The following is a 15,784-nucleotide window of genomic DNA, read 5'->3' on the forward strand; positions in this document are numbered from 1 at the left end:
CAATATTTATTTATGCTTGGATAAGAAAAAAGAAAAAGCATCCTGCTATTTTTTTTTTTACATTTTTTTATGCACCCGGAAGTAGTTGAAGCTACGCATGTGACGTACTTCCTGATCTTTTGACAACATTGACGGTCTTCTCTTGTCGATAAACAAACATGTAAAATATCGCCATTCACGCAGCGGGGATAGTGTCCTTTGTGAGACAGGCTGTTTGTTGGACACTTTGAGCTGAACACGACGAAAAAAGCAAGCGGCTAATTTTTTCATGGACTTCTTCTTCTTATTGTTATTATTGAGCGTTTTCGTTGTGCAACCGTATCGCTGGGAATGAGCATGGACATGTAGCTAATGTTGGTCAAATATCTCTGACTTTTATTGTGCAATAGCGTGTTGTGAGCTACACCTTTCAGGCCTTATTGTGTGTTTTCTACTTTTAAAAAAAAATAGCAAGGGTTTCTCTCCTTTTTTTTCTTTCTTGGATTAGTTTGCTCAGAAGTCAGTAACGTTACCATGAGTTTCTTTAGTTTTGGACAAACTGCAGAAATTGATGTAGTCCTGAATGATGCTGAAACGAGGAAGAAGGCTGAACACAAGACTGAAGATGGAAAGAAAGACAAATACTTTCTTTTCTATGATGGTGAGACTGTCAGTGGGAAGGTGAACGTCACACTGAAGAACCCCGGGAAGAGGCTGGAGCACCAAGGGATCAAAATTGAATTTGTTGGACAAATAGGTGGGTGGAAAAAAAAATACACCAAATGCAACATGACCTCATACATTTCTACATCACAGTGTCTCTTGATAGTAGCAATTACATTCTGCACTATATGAACAAGCCATTTTTTTATTAGGGACTGTCTGAAAATGTATACAGATAAGGAGGAAGGGGACTGAACATGATGTTTCACTTCTTTAAAAAAAAAAAACAAAAAAAAAAGCAAGGCCCTCTTTAGCCCCAGTATGTGCCTCTCTTGTACCATTACATTCATATCACAAGGCTTGGCATCAGATTTCCCTAAAACTATGCACCTGACTGTCTCATGACTCTCCCAGTTATCTGGATTAAACTATATTAAATGTTTTGCACAATAAAAGTATGTCCCTGCTCTTTTTGTAAAACACATGCAAAATATAACTTAGTTAATTAGTATGGAAATATTATATACTGAGAAAAAACACATCTGAATACAGCTGATAATATATTTCTGTCTACCACCTACATTTGTATTAGGAAAAAGGTTTTCATCCATATGGTTAGAAGAGGTTTTGAATACTCTGGAAAAAAACCCATCAGACACCAGTTAGTGTTATTAAACCTGTGTTATTGGGTTCTTTTAACTCTATTTTTAGAAAATGTGGATGCTTGTAATGGGAATACATGAGAGGTGTTCTCCATGTGACTAAGAGAACAGTTGCAGCACTCTCTCTACGATATCTCACAGTAATATAACACAATTGAATTGCTTTTAATCATTTCTACACGAGAAGTGGAATTAGCAATCACTTAAATAATGGTGAACATAAACTTCGTCCTTTTTCTAATATACAGCATGCCAGCCAGTCTTTAGTTTTGAACCTGTCACTGTCACTTTAGATGACACATTTCATAGACTCATTTTACTTTACTTCTGCTTCCTGTTAAGATGCAATATCAAGTGAAAAAGGAAGACGAAAGATGACAAAAAATATGCTCTCTGGAGAAAGAAAGTTCAACCCCTAAAAGCTCTCCACCACTCTCCCAAAAAAAGACTTTTCTCCCTTCAGCAAAAATAAAAAAATGACACAAGTCTTCCACTTTTCTGACCCTACGCTCTTCCTCCAAACAATTTTAACAAAGTCCCTTAGGGGAAGACTCAGGGCATCTTGCACAGTGTTGGTAAAATAAATCCATGATGTAAAGAAGGCCCAGTTTTACTGAAAATACATATCTGTATATCTGCCAAAAAACTGACTCAGGCTACATATTTCAAAATGTTTACTTATATACATAAACTGAGTAATCAATATGTAAAATCTAAAAATGAATCTCTCTTATTTTGCTTCTGCTAATATTATCTTTCCTTTCTAGAGCTGTATTACGACAGAGGAAACCACCATGAGTTTGTTTCCCTGGTGAAAGACCTCGCCAGACCTGGTGAAATAACTCAGTCACAGACCTTTGACTTCGAGTTCACTCATGTTGAAAAACCTTACGAGTCCTACACAGGTCAGAATGTTAAGCTAAGGTAAGCTTGAGCACTTGTCACTTTTTAACGTGCCGGACATGTGGTTGCACTCAATGCTTAGTGTTGTAAATGTTACACCAGCTACATGTGTTTCAGTCTCTGCTTGTTACATTTTCAGATACTTTCTACGCGCTTCGGTGATCAGAAGACTAAATGACATCACTAAAGAGATGGACATTGTCGTCCACACGTTGAGCACTTACCCTGAACTCAACTCGTCCATTAAAATGGAAGTTGGAATTGAGGATTGTCTCCACATTGAGTTTGAATACAACAAATCCAAGTAAGAAAACATTATTATTAATATTTACCCCGTTCATGACACATGAATATGATTCTGAGTGAAAGGACACAAAGTGAACTCACAAGTAATAAATACTTAAATAGCTCCGATTTCTGTAGAAAGAAAAACCCTCCCCCACTTTCCCAAAATCATAGACTACGTACCCTCCCTTAAGTAAAAAGAAAAATACATAACCCTGCCAACCCAAACACTTTTCTGAACCTCGTCTTCCACCAACATTTCCAAACAGTCCCTTAGGGGAAGACTTATTTTGAATTTTGAGTTTGAGTATAACTAATCCAAATAAGAAAACATTATCTTTGTTGCAAGTTGTCTTTGATTAAAGAAACAGAAAATACAGGATTAAAAAATGAACACATTCAGGTACAGGAATAAAGTACCAAATCCAGCAAAGAAAATAATTCATATTATTACAGTGCCCTTTGAGAATACTACTGTTAGTGTACTTGTGTAGTGTAGTAATTCTACTTTGAGGACATTATCATTTATACAGTATTCCATGCTGTCTAAAGCATTGACACACTGGAAAAATCATGACATATAAATACTATTCTGAGGGGGAAAAATGTGCTCAAGTTTCTCAATTACTTGTTAATTAAAGCCTTTATTTTAAGTTGTTCACATTGGTGTCTTCATTTATCTTCTGATTCATTATTTGTATTATTTCTTGCAGTATAAATTAACTAAATGAATAAACCTACCCATATGCACATACCTAAACGTATGTTACTGTGTCTTCTGACAGGTACCATCTGAAAGATGTTATTGTGGGAAAAATCTATTTTCTGCTGGTGAGGATTAAGATAAAACACATGGAGATTGACATCATCAAACGTGAGACAACAGGCACTGGCCCCAGTGTATACCATGAAAACGACACTATTGCCAAGTATGAGATCATGGACGGAGCACCAGTCAGGGGTAAAAAAAAATAAACAAACTTTATATTTATCTATAATTTCCGACAGTTTAACAGTACCAAGCATCTAACCTATTACAATGTATATAATATTTTAGGAGAGTCCATTCCCATACGATTATTTCTGGCTGGCTATGATCTGACTCCCACCATGCGGGACATCAACAAGAAGTTCTCTGTGCGCTACTACCTTAACCTGGTGCTGATTGATGAGGAGGAGAGACGCTACTTCAAACAGCAGGTGAGCTACAATATATGTCAAATTGGTCACTTGTGGAGCTCAGTCATTCACCATAAGAATCTAAATATTCTCCTATTACTGGTAGTAATCTAATTAAGGATGTTCCATGTAAATATCTGATTTTACTATCATCATTAACACAGTAACATTTTACAGTAGAAGCCTGATTACTTGGCCTTGTATAATACCTCTGGCTAGGTTTCTTCAAAGTTTCTTAAGTGTGGTATAAACATTAGATAGAAAGAGAAACATGAAATATGAACCGTACTATCATTTGACAAATACTAGCTGTGTCTAAGCAGCTTTGTGTGTGTACTATGAACTGCAGAGCATTGAAATGAATTGAGGTTGGGCTGAGGCAGCCACAGGAAGATCTTGTAAATCAAAAAGAAATGCTTTAAATATTTGAAAACACACTTAGCTTTCTCTCTGTGAAGGTTAATTGGCTGTAGCATTTTGAGTTTAATCACATTTTATTTGACATTTATCAGCTCTGATCCTGTATCATTCCTGATAGTAAAACAAGTGTTGTTTTACTGTTGTCTGATATTCTGTAAATTAAACAATAAATCAGTTGATCAAAAACACAAATCAACAGATTCATCAAAAATGTAAATAGCTGTTAATAAATACCTGCCCTACATACAATATATGATGGCAAATAGTCGCAGGTGTCATAGCAGGAAAAGCACAGGTGTAAGTAATAGTGGCTGTTTTCCATATAGGAGAGTTAGGGTGCTGGTGCTGTGCATGCTGGCTCACTACCATAGTTTATAGGGACACTTGATGGCCCTGAGCCATCATTAATGTCATGATTAGTTTTAGCTGTGCTGTTCCACTGTGCTGTGACGGAGTTTTATTGGCCTTAATCAGTTGTAGTACCGCGACAGTTTGTCATGGTTGTGATTCAAAATGAGAAACATCACATCATTTCTTCTGTGCTGTCTACTCCACTCACAGATGTTTTGCATAATGATGGTTTGCATGATGACAAGCAGATACACACATGTTACTAATGTGATTCTTTGAAGATAAGATAAGATATATATTAATGTTCCTGCAGGGAAATTTGTCCTGGACTCTGTCCTGTAGTTCAACAGAAGATAAAATCATACATACTCTGGAGTGAAAAAAAGTCAGCACATAGCTTCTATACACATGCACAGTTTGCCTGTACACATATACTAATACACACCGACTGCTTTGGGAACCTTGAATCTACCAGTAGGTAAGAGCTGGTGGAGAAAGTGAGTTGGATCAGACACTATTTTCTGAGCCTGTCAGATAATAAACTGAAGCAAAGATTACATTGCATTACATATCCAGACATTAAGATCACCCATAGACCACCCATGGACCCAAGTCTTAAAACCTTCAAACACTTCTTCTCCCCTCCCCTTCTTCTTTTTTAGGAGATCACACTGTGGAGAAAAGGGGACGTGGTAAGGAAGAGCATGTCTCACCAGGCAGCCATCGCCTCTCAGAGGTACGAGGGCTCAGCCGCTTCAGAGAGTGCAATGGAAAAGATTGCAAAGGAGGAAAGCGGGTAGAGCCACCGCCCTCCAGTCTCCTCTCACAAGACTCATCAGCGTCTGCGTCGGAGTGATGGAGGTACCGGTCTACTGTACAACATCTGGTGGTGCAGCTGTTTTCGTTGTAGCCGCTGCTGGTAAAGGGAGGAAGAAGGGAAACCGACTTACAGTGAACAGTATGTGAACAATGAAAAAGAACAGTTTGCATGAGGCATTTAAAGTGGCTTCAGCCTGCTGGTCTTGTCCTTCCTCATTAATGCATTTTTTTTCTCTTCGTCTTGGGAATCAAACTAATCACCAGTTGCCGTATCGACTATAAAATCCTCTGCATTACATTTTTAAGCGATCACCCTTCTGTTTATCATTTTAACACTTTTGGGGTAAATTGGTTTCTAATCTCTTAATGCAACTAAACTGTCATGTATTTCCAGCTAAATGTATCTCCGACATTCCACGTTTAATGAACGCATTCCTAACATTGTTGTAAAGTCAAGAAATCTGAAATAACTTTGCACTGCTATATCTTGTTCAACAGTTTTCTCTTTGTTTGTGTGTATTTGCACAAATGATAGTGGACTGGGGAAATGGAATTTAATCTTTTTTTTTTGTGCGTGTGAGAGGGCTCAAGTGTTATCCCACACATTTTGTTGAGATCTGTAAATAAGACCAGCTAAAACCAGTTATCATGTTCCAGTTTGTGTACATCGATTATACAGTACACGGTGCCACAAAATGACCTTTCGTGATCATACGCTTTACCTCAGCATTCCAGTGGTGTTAGGAAAGGATGTCAAAGAGTTTGTATTAATAAGGTCTGATAGTATGAAGTCCTCTGTATCTTCTCTTTTAGAGACTTGAAAGTTGTGCCTATGTGTATCAAGCAAATGAAATCCTCCTGCCTCTAACATGATTTTAGTCTTTTAACCAGAGAAATGTTACAGTAGAACTATCTATCTTTTGCAATATGCTTATCAAGTATTCCTTGTCCCCGAAAGTCAAATAAATTGATGCCAAATGGAAAAAGTCAGACTTTGTTGTTTTGCAGAATTGAGTGAATGTGTTGACATGATAAACCTGAAATTGACTGGGAGGATAAAATAATGATGACATGAAAAAAAGCATGTTTTAAAAATAGCTACATACACTGGTGATTTGTGTTGTCAGTTTACAGCCACATTACAGCTTTGAAAACTGACTGGATATAAACTTTAATGACATTTTGAACGAATACTACATTATAAACATCAACTTAGTCAGGTCATGTAAAGATAATTTGGATTTAACAGATGAGGTTCTCAACCTGCTGGCTGTGTACTGCACTGTGCCTTGGAACTGCTAGCAGGCTGTGAGGAAATTATAGGATTTGGCAAAAAAGTTCATATCAATATTATATCACTTTATAAGATTTTTTGCAGTAATTACCTTGAACTTACTTTGCACATGTCTCACACCATCAACAATATTCTTATTTAACTGAGGAGTAACACTTCACTTTAAGTCCTTCTAGTGGGGCATTTATAAGGGGAATATAAAGAGTTAAATGGTTTATAACACACTATAATGTAGTGATGAACTGATGAACAATAATTGACAAATCCTTAAAACACTGAAAATGTTCTTCAATCTGCTTTGACTATATTGTAGTGTGTTTAAAAACTGTTTATTAAATGTGTGGGGATACTACATGTGTCACTGAGATGTTAAGTGAGTAACCACAATGTAATACAGAGAATATGTAGCTGGTCTGCAACAAAACTGTCAGTAGAAAAATGGTCCATGGTGCAAAAAAGCATGTGAAACCTTTAGTATAGTTATCTGCTGACAGTCATTAACTCTGATCATGATGTAATCTATAGTGGTTATCCATATGCAGTGGCTGACTGCCTGCAAAAGCAAGATGACTGTAGTTTGGAGATGTACTGTAGGTAGAAAGTGGATCTGAGTCATGATTTGACAAATACTTTTAATAATATTTATGAACTAGAGTAGTACAAAGAAACAGTTATTTCAACTCATTGCATTTTCCATAATCACTGGGTTGATGGTTTGATGATGTGCTTAATTGTTGCTTCATTATTTCACCCCATCACAAAACATCATGTGGTCCAAATCCTCACAGTGGCTCTTGGTCCTCCAAACTCAGGACAAAATCAAACTCCTCTGCAGAGAAAAGAAAACAACAGAATGAGTGTTCACTGTGAGCCAAACACTAGATAATAGATAATAAAACAGGATTGCACAGCGTGGTTATTACTTACCGCTGGTGAGAGGTTGCACAGACAGCCGGGCTCTTGTAAAAAGTGCCATGTCCTTTAAAGGCCCTCCTTTGGCACGATGCTTCAGGTGGTACTTTTTCAGCTCAGACAGAGAAATATAACGATTCAACATCCTTTGATACTGGACATCAACCTGACAGAGAAAGAAACTAAATTAAATTCATCCTTAATTATTACCAGAAATTGTGTGTTTGCATTAGTGGTTAGTCCTGATTTATTTCACCATGCTCCACTTGGGGTTGTCTGGTTTGCTTTTGGCATCATAATGGACGTCTTTCTTGTCAAACTGAGTATGGTCCACATATGCTTCCTTCACAATCTAAAAAAAAAAAAGGAGCTACAGCTGAGTGACATTTTTAATCACTCGAATATTCTCAGCAGGAAAAGAAAGTGACTCACTGTCATGATCCCTGCTATCCCCGGTTCCTTACAGTTGCTGTGATAAAAGAAAGCCAGCTGCCCTTCTTTCATCTGCCTCATAAAGTTGCGCGCCTGCAGACGACAGACAGTTTTTGGAAGAACTTTCCCACAGAGACAAGATTAAATAAAATGAACAGTTGTATTCAAGCTCTTCTTGTGGTTGCAGAGAGACAGTTTGGACAAGGCTGGTGAGAGTAAGATGAAAAAAAGCATTTTCAGGGTATTGTGATAACAGCAGGCAGCTCCGTGTCTCTACCTGATAATTGCGGACACCGTCCCAGCAGCCTGTCTGATCAGGCAAAGCCTTCAGATCCTCGATCCCAAACTACAAAATGAACCAGATACATCAGAGGTGTGCAGTTGGTCCTTTTTTTTCTAACAACAGACTGTCCTGATGAGACTGTCACTGCTCTGTACCTTCACATCGATGCCGTTCTCAAAGCGGCTCTCAGGCTCAGACTTCATCAGCCAGTGACAGTACTGCAGGGGACTCGATGATTCTGTGCTTTCTTTTTTTTCATCCTCGACAGAAGCCGCAGCTTTCCTCTTCCTGCCAACTGTCTCCTTAGCAGAAGAGACTTTTTCACCCTCGTCATCTTTGGCTGTGTGTGTCAAGGCAACTACTCATCATTAAGAAGCGTCATCAAACAAGAAGTTTTACTGTGATTTCATTTACTTACCTGAACTTTTGCTCCCTCTGGCCCTTTTCTTCGGAGACATCTCTCACAGACTGTAAAGGGACATGTTTCAAATATAATGCATAATATAAGTGGTTTATTAGTCTTAGAAACATGTCTGAGAAAGATTTCAGGGATCAATGAGTTTGTCGAAAGATTTGACAAACTCATTGATCCCTGAAAATGTACAAACTCATGATTTACAGGTACTGTGCTGTAAAGCGAGGATGCTTTAAAAACCCAACATGAATAGTTTTTATTTATCAATTAACTTCATATAAAGTTCAGTAAACAAAAGAAACTTAAATGAAGTACAGGTGTGCAGTTTTTCTCATCTCAATTTTAGGCTCCCGTCTCTTCATGTAATACCACACTGACTCCATGATGTTGAGATCAGGGCTCTGTGGGGGCCGTACCATCTGTTGCAGGACTCTTTGTTCTTCTTGTTGCTGAAAATAGTTCTTAATAACTCTGTATGTATGTTTGGTGTCATTGTCATGCTGCAGAATACATTTGGGACCAAAACATATGCCTCCTTGATGGTAACTGCATTATGGATATGAATCTAAACATCTGAAGTGCCTGCATAAAACACAGTGTTGTATATGTAAAAATACATTTACATCTACACTTTTAACTGTTACATTACCAAATGTAATTATTTTATCAATATCGCCCACTCAAATACAACACAGATTATCAGTATGGTAGGATTTGCAGTAAAATAAAATGTGAGATGTACATTCAGTAGCTTCATGAAGTATCACAGCTTTAAATGGGTGTTAATTACACTGTGTAGTTGTTTTGGAAGCTGTAGATGGCATAACAAACTGCATAAATTAAACTGGCAGCAGGTAAATGCATCCTGGGTGTGGGTGATAACTTGGAGAGGAATTTATGCTTACTGCTGTGGTTTTCCATGTTAAAAATAGAAACACATGCCCTAACATTGACTCTGGTTTTATCTCCTGGGTTTAAACACTTTCAACACCCCATTCGCCTCTTAAAATTGAGCTCATGAAGGTCACATGCTAATTCTTAATCTGCAACATTAGTGGGACATGATGGCAGAGATTAAAAAGGACTTTGACAGCTTCACACAAACCTGAAAAACACATGTAAACAAACATCACAGATTTTTGGCAGTAACGTAGATTATAATGCAGCCGTGGTCTGTAGATGACCTCTGCAAACACTGATAATCATACCTTTGGGTCAGTAGTGTGTCAGGTAAACATGCAGTCATCAAAACCCGCGGAAAAATCCACGACACGTGACGTAAACAAATTTTTAACCCTGCATGTGTTTAATTTATTTAACAGCTGCTCCCGTTTGTGTTGTAACGACGTTAAGGGCTGTTTCTCAAATATATATAATAATAATAATCCTACATAAGTGAACATCAACATGCATTTAAAGTATGATATCAACTGACTGAACATACACTCGCATCTCTACAGTACAATACAACTACATTTCCCAGCAGCAGCAGCGCCGCCCTGTCTGATATAACCTAACTCTGTGGCACTATGCACTGTGGGCAATATTTTCTATCCTAGGATGGCGAAGTCATGACCCGCCCTATTCTGCATCTGATTGGCTTACCCTGACATCATTATTCTACATCTAACCAATCCTATGCCTCACACCGAACGCCGGTAACAAATACTAGCCAATCAGAAGCAGAGTAGGGCGGGTCGTGACTTCGCACTCCTAGTAAAAAAAAAATTGGGCACACTGTGAAGGAGGTAAACATGGCGGCGGTCGGACCTCTAACGAGACTCGCCAGATTTGGCCATAGCATCTGCAGGAGCCACCGTGTAATATTTAACAGGAGCTCACAGAGAAGAGGGATAGCTTCATGTGTCGACCGTAAGTCCCGAAAAAAGAGCAATATCATACCACAGTTGTTTGTTATAAAAAGAAAACCTTGCATGGCATAGCACTTCTACAGCTGTCAAACACTCCAATTCATTGTCTTTTTGCCATTTATAGGACACGTTGACTAAACTCAGACAATAACCAGTTAATTTAGTGCTTTAAAATTAGTGTTACCTAACTGTCATTGGGTAGTTTTGGTCGTCCAGTCATGAAGCAGAGAGGGCTACACACCCCTCCTTATCACCGCCCCTCTCTCCTCTCAGGCAGGTGGTGCTAAGATGTATCAAGGACACTTAGCAAAATCTGAGATGGATCTTTTACTTTCCTGGTCAATTGCTGAATGATAATAATAATGATGATAATGATAAGAAGAAGAGTATCTTGCAAGCATCTGTAAATGTAAATGCTGCTGAAATCCAAAGATATTAAAAAGCAATGTGACAAGTGCAGTTGGATTTCTTACACCTTTATCTTTACATACTGGAAATTTCATTATTCATTGCATTTCATTTATCCTGTATCTACTGTATGTTTTCTAATGCTACACTTTGTTGACAGCTGCTCATGGACTCACGGATGAACAGAGGGAGTTTCAGAAAGTGGCCTTTGACTTCGCAGCCAATGAAATGGCTCCATTCATGGCAGAGTGGGACCAGAAGGTATGTTGGGCCGAGATCAGACGGTCAGACGCCCACATGAACACTGAAAGAGGTTGTTAAAAGGTGGTTGGCTGTTGAAAGATCCCCTTCAAATGTCTTTTCAATCTAAGTGATGGGGGCCAAAGTCCACAGTGTGTCCACAGTCATTTTGTTTAAAAATGCATGTAAGAATGAATCTGAAGCTTATGCGAGGCTTCTGCAGTCTTGGTGAGTTATATGAAGTGGATATCTGCCACATTTACAGTCTTTGCAGCATCAAATTCCCTCTTTGTGTTTCCCTGTTCAGCTGTGGTGGAAGTATAGTAACAAAAAGAGGGACTTTGGCACTAAAAAGACTGTAACATTTAAAGGGATCTTTTAATGTCTAGTATGTACAGTATAGGGGGAATGATTATGGTATGGTGTTCATTTAGGCACCTGGATATTGTTTAAAGGCAGATTCAAAACAATTGTGAACTTCTCCTTTAATTAATTTTGTGAAAATGTCAACACAGCAGACTTAAGATTCATAATCTTTGGCCAGAGGGTAACACTGTGATTGCAGTTTGCATAAGCACATCTACAGAAGACCCAGTTTCCCAAAAAAACATGGAATGTCCTAAACTGAACCATTTTTAGGATAATTTTGAAATGATTGGTCCACCTCCTTCATCCTTCACTGAGTTGTCTGTCATTAACACTGATTAATCATGCTGATAATAGAACTTATCAGATCTCACAGTAGATTATCCAAAGTGTTTTTAAGTTAAAGTTTATCATCATCATCATCATCATCATCATCATCATCATCTTCATCAGTTATCGGTGTATATATTTATTTTGCTTTGGGTGTTTTGTGTATGCTCATGTTGGATGTTATTCTTTTAGGAAATGTTTCCTGTTGAGACAATGCGGAAGGCAGCCCAGTTGGGCTTTGGTGGTATCTATGTTCAGCCAGATGTTGGAGGATCAGGTCTTTCTCGGCTGGACACATCAGTCATCTTTGAGGCCTTGTCATCAGGATGCGTCAGCACAACAGCTTACATCAGTATCCACAAGTATGAGCCCCTTATGTCACTATAATGACACTCGTCTGCAGCTTAAGGCTTTTTTTTAAATGAGCGAATTTAAAGAACAGTTGCCAGAACACATGTAGTTACATCTGAAACTATAAATACAAGCATTGTGTGAACAAAAAAATACTAAAAGGTGAAATGTAAGCAAAGGTAAATAAATTGTATTATAACCATATAATGTAGTATGATGGTTGTTTTCAGACATATTTTCTGTGCTCTTTATTGTTCAGCATGTGTGCCTGGATGATCGACACCTTTGGTAACACTGAGCAGAGGGAGAAGTTTTGCCCTGACCTCTGTACAATGGAAAAGTTTGCTTCTTACTGTCTCACTGAACCAGGTCAGTCATTTTCAAACTTAAAGGAAACATACATACACTCCAAAATGTACCACCAATAATGATATTATATCACTGAAATATTATATCACTGAAGGTTGTTGCCTGTTTGTAAAGATTGACAACACACTAACCTGAAAGTGTTATCTTTGACTTCAGGCAGCGGCAGTGATGCTGCTTCACTTATGACAACTGCACAGCAGAAAGGTGACCACTACATCTTGAATGGCTCTAAGGTAATTTCAAACCTCACGTGTGGCTTGAAGCCTACAATATGTATACAGTGAGCCAGAAACACTCTTTCATCTTTTTATGGCTTTCAGGCCTTCATCAGTGGAGGAGGAGACACAGATGTGTACATTGTGATGTGCCGAACAGGAGGCAAAGGACCCAAAGGCATCTCATGTGTGGTGGTGGAGAAGGGAACCCCAGGCCTCAGTTTTGGCAAGAAAGAGAAGAAGGTAGAAGAGTGGCTGACGACATGTCTTGATCTAATTATGTTGTTCTGTAGTTAATGTTTACAGAAAACCACTAGATGGCACAATTAAGTCACACAACTCTTACTCAATCTGTTCTTCAGGTGGGTTGGAACTCTCAGCCAACCAGGGCGGTGATATTTGAGGACTGTGCCGTGCCAGTGACCAACCGGCTTGGTGAGGAAGGACAAGGCTTCACCATCGCCATGAAAGGCCTGAATGGAGGCAGGATTAATATTGGTGAGGAGGAAAAATTAGTCTAATTAGTCATCCTACTATATTATTCCATTAGCTGTAGAAAATGATTGGAATTACTCTGATGATGGAAAATGTTGAAGTGCAAATAAACATTTCCTGGAAAAGTATAGAATTGAATGAATAATTATTTTACATATATTAATTTATATTCATATACATTTCCTGCGGACAGCTTCCTGTTCTCTTGGGGCGGCACATGCCTGTGTACAGCTGGCGAGGGATCACTTGTTGGTGCGCAAACAGTTTGGAGAGACGCTCTCTAACAACCAGGTAAGTAGCTCAATATTTGAATCTTTAAAAATGTGTATTAATGCACTAACCCAGTTACAATCTTGAAGTTGTCTTTCCATCTCTCTCCCTGCCTCTGTGTGTGTGTGTGTGTGTGTGTGTGTGTGTGTAGTTTCTTCAGTTCAAACTGGCAGAAATGGCCACAAAGTTGGTTGCATCTCGCCTTTTGGTGCGTGAAGCTGCGACAGCGCTTCAGGAGAACCGGTCTGATGCCGCTTCCCTCTGCGCCATGGCCAAGCTCTTTGTCACAGATGAGTGCTTTAATGTGAGTAGTACTGAGTGAGCGTTAATGAGAGTGATTATATCTACACGGCAAAGAAAACTGTCACATTTTTGTACTTGTTTCACTTGTGTTTCAGGTTTTTCTGTAACATTAATAATATTTTTATTATTTATTATAACTCAACAGATTTGCAACCAGGCTCTTCAGATGCACGGTGGGTACGGTTACCTCAAAGACTACGCAGTGCAGCAGTTTGTCCGTGACATCCGAGTACATCAGATCCTAGAAGGTGAGCTTTTACAACAGGACTTTGTATGTCATTATGTTTGATTTCCTTACATTTATGAGAAGCATGTTAAGGCTTTGTAACAATTACAGTTTGGATGATTTTTCTCTTTTGCTCTTTTGTCTCCCTTAAAGGAACAAATGAGGTGATGAGGATGATCATCTCCCGAAATCTGCTGACAGAGTCATGATAGATATCTTACCTGGACCCTTAAGTGACTTCAGTGATGACCATATTGTGATGGTCTTAACTTCTGGTTTGTTACTGTATGACTGGTTTCCTCAGTGGCCCTCTGCATCGTAGCTGTTCAAAGGACAGCAAAGGTCATTAGAGGTTTTAGGATGAACCAGTCAGAAAAACGTAGATTTTAAAGTATTCTAATGCTCTAAATAAGGCAATAATAATGTGTCAGTTTGTGATTGATCATTGGTTCAGAGTGACATATCTCAATAACGGAGGGATTTCAAGAACATTTTGCACTTTCATAGCTCATTGAGGATGAGTCCCAAAGACATTGGCCATCCTCTGACTTTTCATGAAGCGCCACCTGCAGGTCCATTTATACAACACTTGAGTTCATGGTAGCACACCACTATAGTAATGATCCAATTTCCAACTATATGTTGAGACTAATATGGCATGCCAACATTAGCATTTGGCCCAAACCACAGCTGAAAGTAGAACTTAAGTTGATAACTTATTTATTTACTTATGGAAGTAAATAATGCAACTGAAGGCTGACCAGCTTAGTCTGATGTTATACAGTATAATGGCCACTGCAGGATGAATATGTTTTGATTTGGTTAACTACATGGTGTAAAACCATCCATCATCCAACCATTCGGTTTCATATGGGGTAGATATTTTTTCTATCAAAGCTGCTTGTGAGAACTTTTTAACCCAATTTGAGATTTAAATTGTTTGGCTATTGTATTGTAGTAATGTGTATGTTACACATCTGTGACACATTCAGTTTAACTGTCTTTATCCTCAAGTGGCCTTCCAGATCTCTTTTATGTTCATGGTTACTGTATTTTACCCTGTTGTGTGTTTTGCAGTATGTTAAAAAGAAACAGCATGTGGTGTGTACTGTGGATTATGTGACACCTTACAAACTATATTTGCTGTTCACACTCCAAATAAAATGATCCTGGCTTTTATCAAAGCATTTCAAATGTCTGCCATCTGTATGAATTGTTTCCAATAGTAGTAATGTGTTACCAAGTGAAGTAAATTATGCTAAAATTAAACACTCCAGGACACTTTATTGAAAAAACAATCAAAACTGCATTATAAGTGCTACATGTAGCCTTTCAACATTAACAAATAACTTCCACATTATTCAGTATAATTACCACCAAACACATAAGGCCATCAGCAGATTTCCTTTTCTGTCATCTCAATCTTGGCCTCATATGTTTACAGTAATTACATCAAGTTTTATCAAGCACCTCTGAACAAAATAGTCAGAAACCAACAACTTCAACAAGTTATACATACTATTTTGGTTACATTCCATCTACCATAACAGGCAATATACTCGTACAGTATTTTCTCTCAGTAGATAACAGTATTGTCACACCACACTGACATTTCTCACTTAAATAAATGACCATCAGGTGAACACAAGTGAATATGAGTCAAAGCAAGTGAAAAATAAATGATTTAGTTTTTGTTGAAATACCTGAATAGAGATTTTGCTGGGTTTAGTTCTGAACTAGTGC

The 15,784-nt window shown here is 38.3% G+C and overlaps 3 protein-coding genes across 4 annotated transcripts; 2 read left to right on the forward strand and 1 right to left on the reverse strand.

Annotated features, from left to right (window-relative positions):
- The first annotated feature begins 129 nt into the window (after window positions 1-129).
- LOC128360613 (vacuolar protein sorting-associated protein 26B-like) lies at window positions 130-6,309 on the forward strand. 2 transcript variants are annotated; one of them, XM_053321083.1, is made up of 7 exons: window positions 130-736; window positions 2,072-2,228; window positions 2,347-2,511; window positions 3,278-3,453; window positions 3,550-3,692; window positions 3,903-3,924; window positions 5,087-6,309. In XM_053321083.1, the coding sequence occupies exons 1-7, from the start codon at window positions 514-516 to the stop codon at window positions 5,296-5,298; spliced, it is 1,098 nt and encodes a 365-aa protein (XP_053177058.1). In that variant the 5' UTR covers window positions 130-513; the 3' UTR covers window positions 5,299-6,309. The 2 variants fall into 2 exon arrangements, with proteins under 2 accessions (XP_053177058.1, XP_053177056.1); XM_053321081.1 differs by lacking the exon at window positions 3,903-3,924 and having other exon boundaries at window positions 5,105-6,309.
- Window positions 6,310-7,149: 840 nt separating this feature from the next.
- thyn1 (thymocyte nuclear protein 1) lies at window positions 7,150-9,854 on the reverse strand. The gene is made up of 8 exons (XM_053321089.1): window positions 9,806-9,854; window positions 8,601-8,650; window positions 8,338-8,522; window positions 8,177-8,245; window positions 7,900-7,992; window positions 7,724-7,819; window positions 7,483-7,633; window positions 7,150-7,384 (listed from the first exon to the last, which is right to left on the reverse strand). Exons 2-8 carry the CDS (start codon window positions 8,638-8,640, stop codon window positions 7,338-7,340), a joined length of 681 nt encoding a protein of 226 aa, XP_053177064.1. The 5' UTR covers window positions 8,641-8,650; window positions 9,806-9,854; the 3' UTR covers window positions 7,150-7,337.
- Window positions 9,855-10,350: 496 nt separating this feature from the next.
- Window positions 10,351-15,076, forward strand: acad8 (acyl-CoA dehydrogenase family, member 8). The gene is made up of 11 exons (XM_053320937.1): window positions 10,351-10,469; window positions 11,037-11,137; window positions 12,005-12,174; window positions 12,423-12,532; window positions 12,689-12,765; window positions 12,853-12,990; window positions 13,110-13,245; window positions 13,436-13,533; window positions 13,664-13,816; window positions 13,961-14,063; window positions 14,195-15,076. The coding sequence occupies exons 1-11, from the start codon at window positions 10,352-10,354 to the stop codon at window positions 14,248-14,250; spliced, it is 1,260 nt and encodes a 419-aa protein (XP_053176912.1). The 5' UTR covers window position 10,351; the 3' UTR covers window positions 14,251-15,076.
- The last annotated feature ends 708 nt before the right edge of the window (window positions 15,077-15,784 follow it).

The sequence above is a fragment of the Scomber japonicus genome, chromosome 6, assembly GCF_027409825.1.
Source record: "Scomber japonicus isolate fScoJap1 chromosome 6, fScoJap1.pri, whole genome shotgun sequence".
NCBI classification, from domain to species: Eukaryota; Metazoa; Chordata; class Actinopteri; order Scombriformes; family Scombridae; genus Scomber; species Scomber japonicus.

What these genes read in the sequence shown, in the direction of transcription:
- LOC128360613 (XM_053321083.1), top strand. Translation starts at nt 514, where the DNA reads ATGAGTTTCTTTAGTTTTGGACAAACTGCAGAAATTGATGTAGTCCTG. An exon ending in GGTCAGAATGTTAAGCTAAG is followed by an intron (nt 2,229 to 2,346) that starts GTAAGCTTGAGC and finishes TTACATTTTCAG; the next exon opens with ATACTTTCTACGCGCTTCGG. An exon ending in GACGCTACTTCAAACAGCAG is followed by an intron (nt 3,693 to 3,902) that starts GTGAGCTACAAT and finishes GTTTCTTCAAAG; the next exon opens with TTTCTTAAGTGTGGTATAAA.
- thyn1 (XM_053321089.1), bottom strand. Translation starts at nt 8,640, where the DNA reads ATGTCTCCGAAGAAAAGGGCCAGAGGGAGCAAAAGTTCAG. An exon ending in ACGGTGTCCGCAATTATCAG is followed by an intron (nt 7,993 to 8,176) that starts GTAGAGACACGG and finishes TGTCGTCTGCAG; the next exon opens with GCGCGCAACTTTATGAGGCA. An exon ending in ACAACCCCAAGTGGAGCATG is followed by an intron (nt 7,634 to 7,723) that starts GTGAAATAAATC and finishes TTTCTCTGTCAG; the next exon opens with GTTGATGTCCAGTATCAAAG.
- acad8 (XM_053320937.1), top strand. Translation starts at nt 10,352, where the DNA reads ATGGCGGCGGTCGGACCTCTAACGAGACTCGCCAGATTTGGCCATAGC. An exon ending in TGGCAGAGTGGGACCAGAAG is followed by an intron (nt 11,138 to 12,004) that starts GTATGTTGGGCC and finishes TTATTCTTTTAG; the next exon opens with GAAATGTTTCCTGTTGAGAC. An exon ending in TTACTGTCTCACTGAACCAG is followed by an intron (nt 12,533 to 12,688) that starts GTCAGTCATTTT and finishes CTTTGACTTCAG; the next exon opens with GCAGCGGCAGTGATGCTGCT.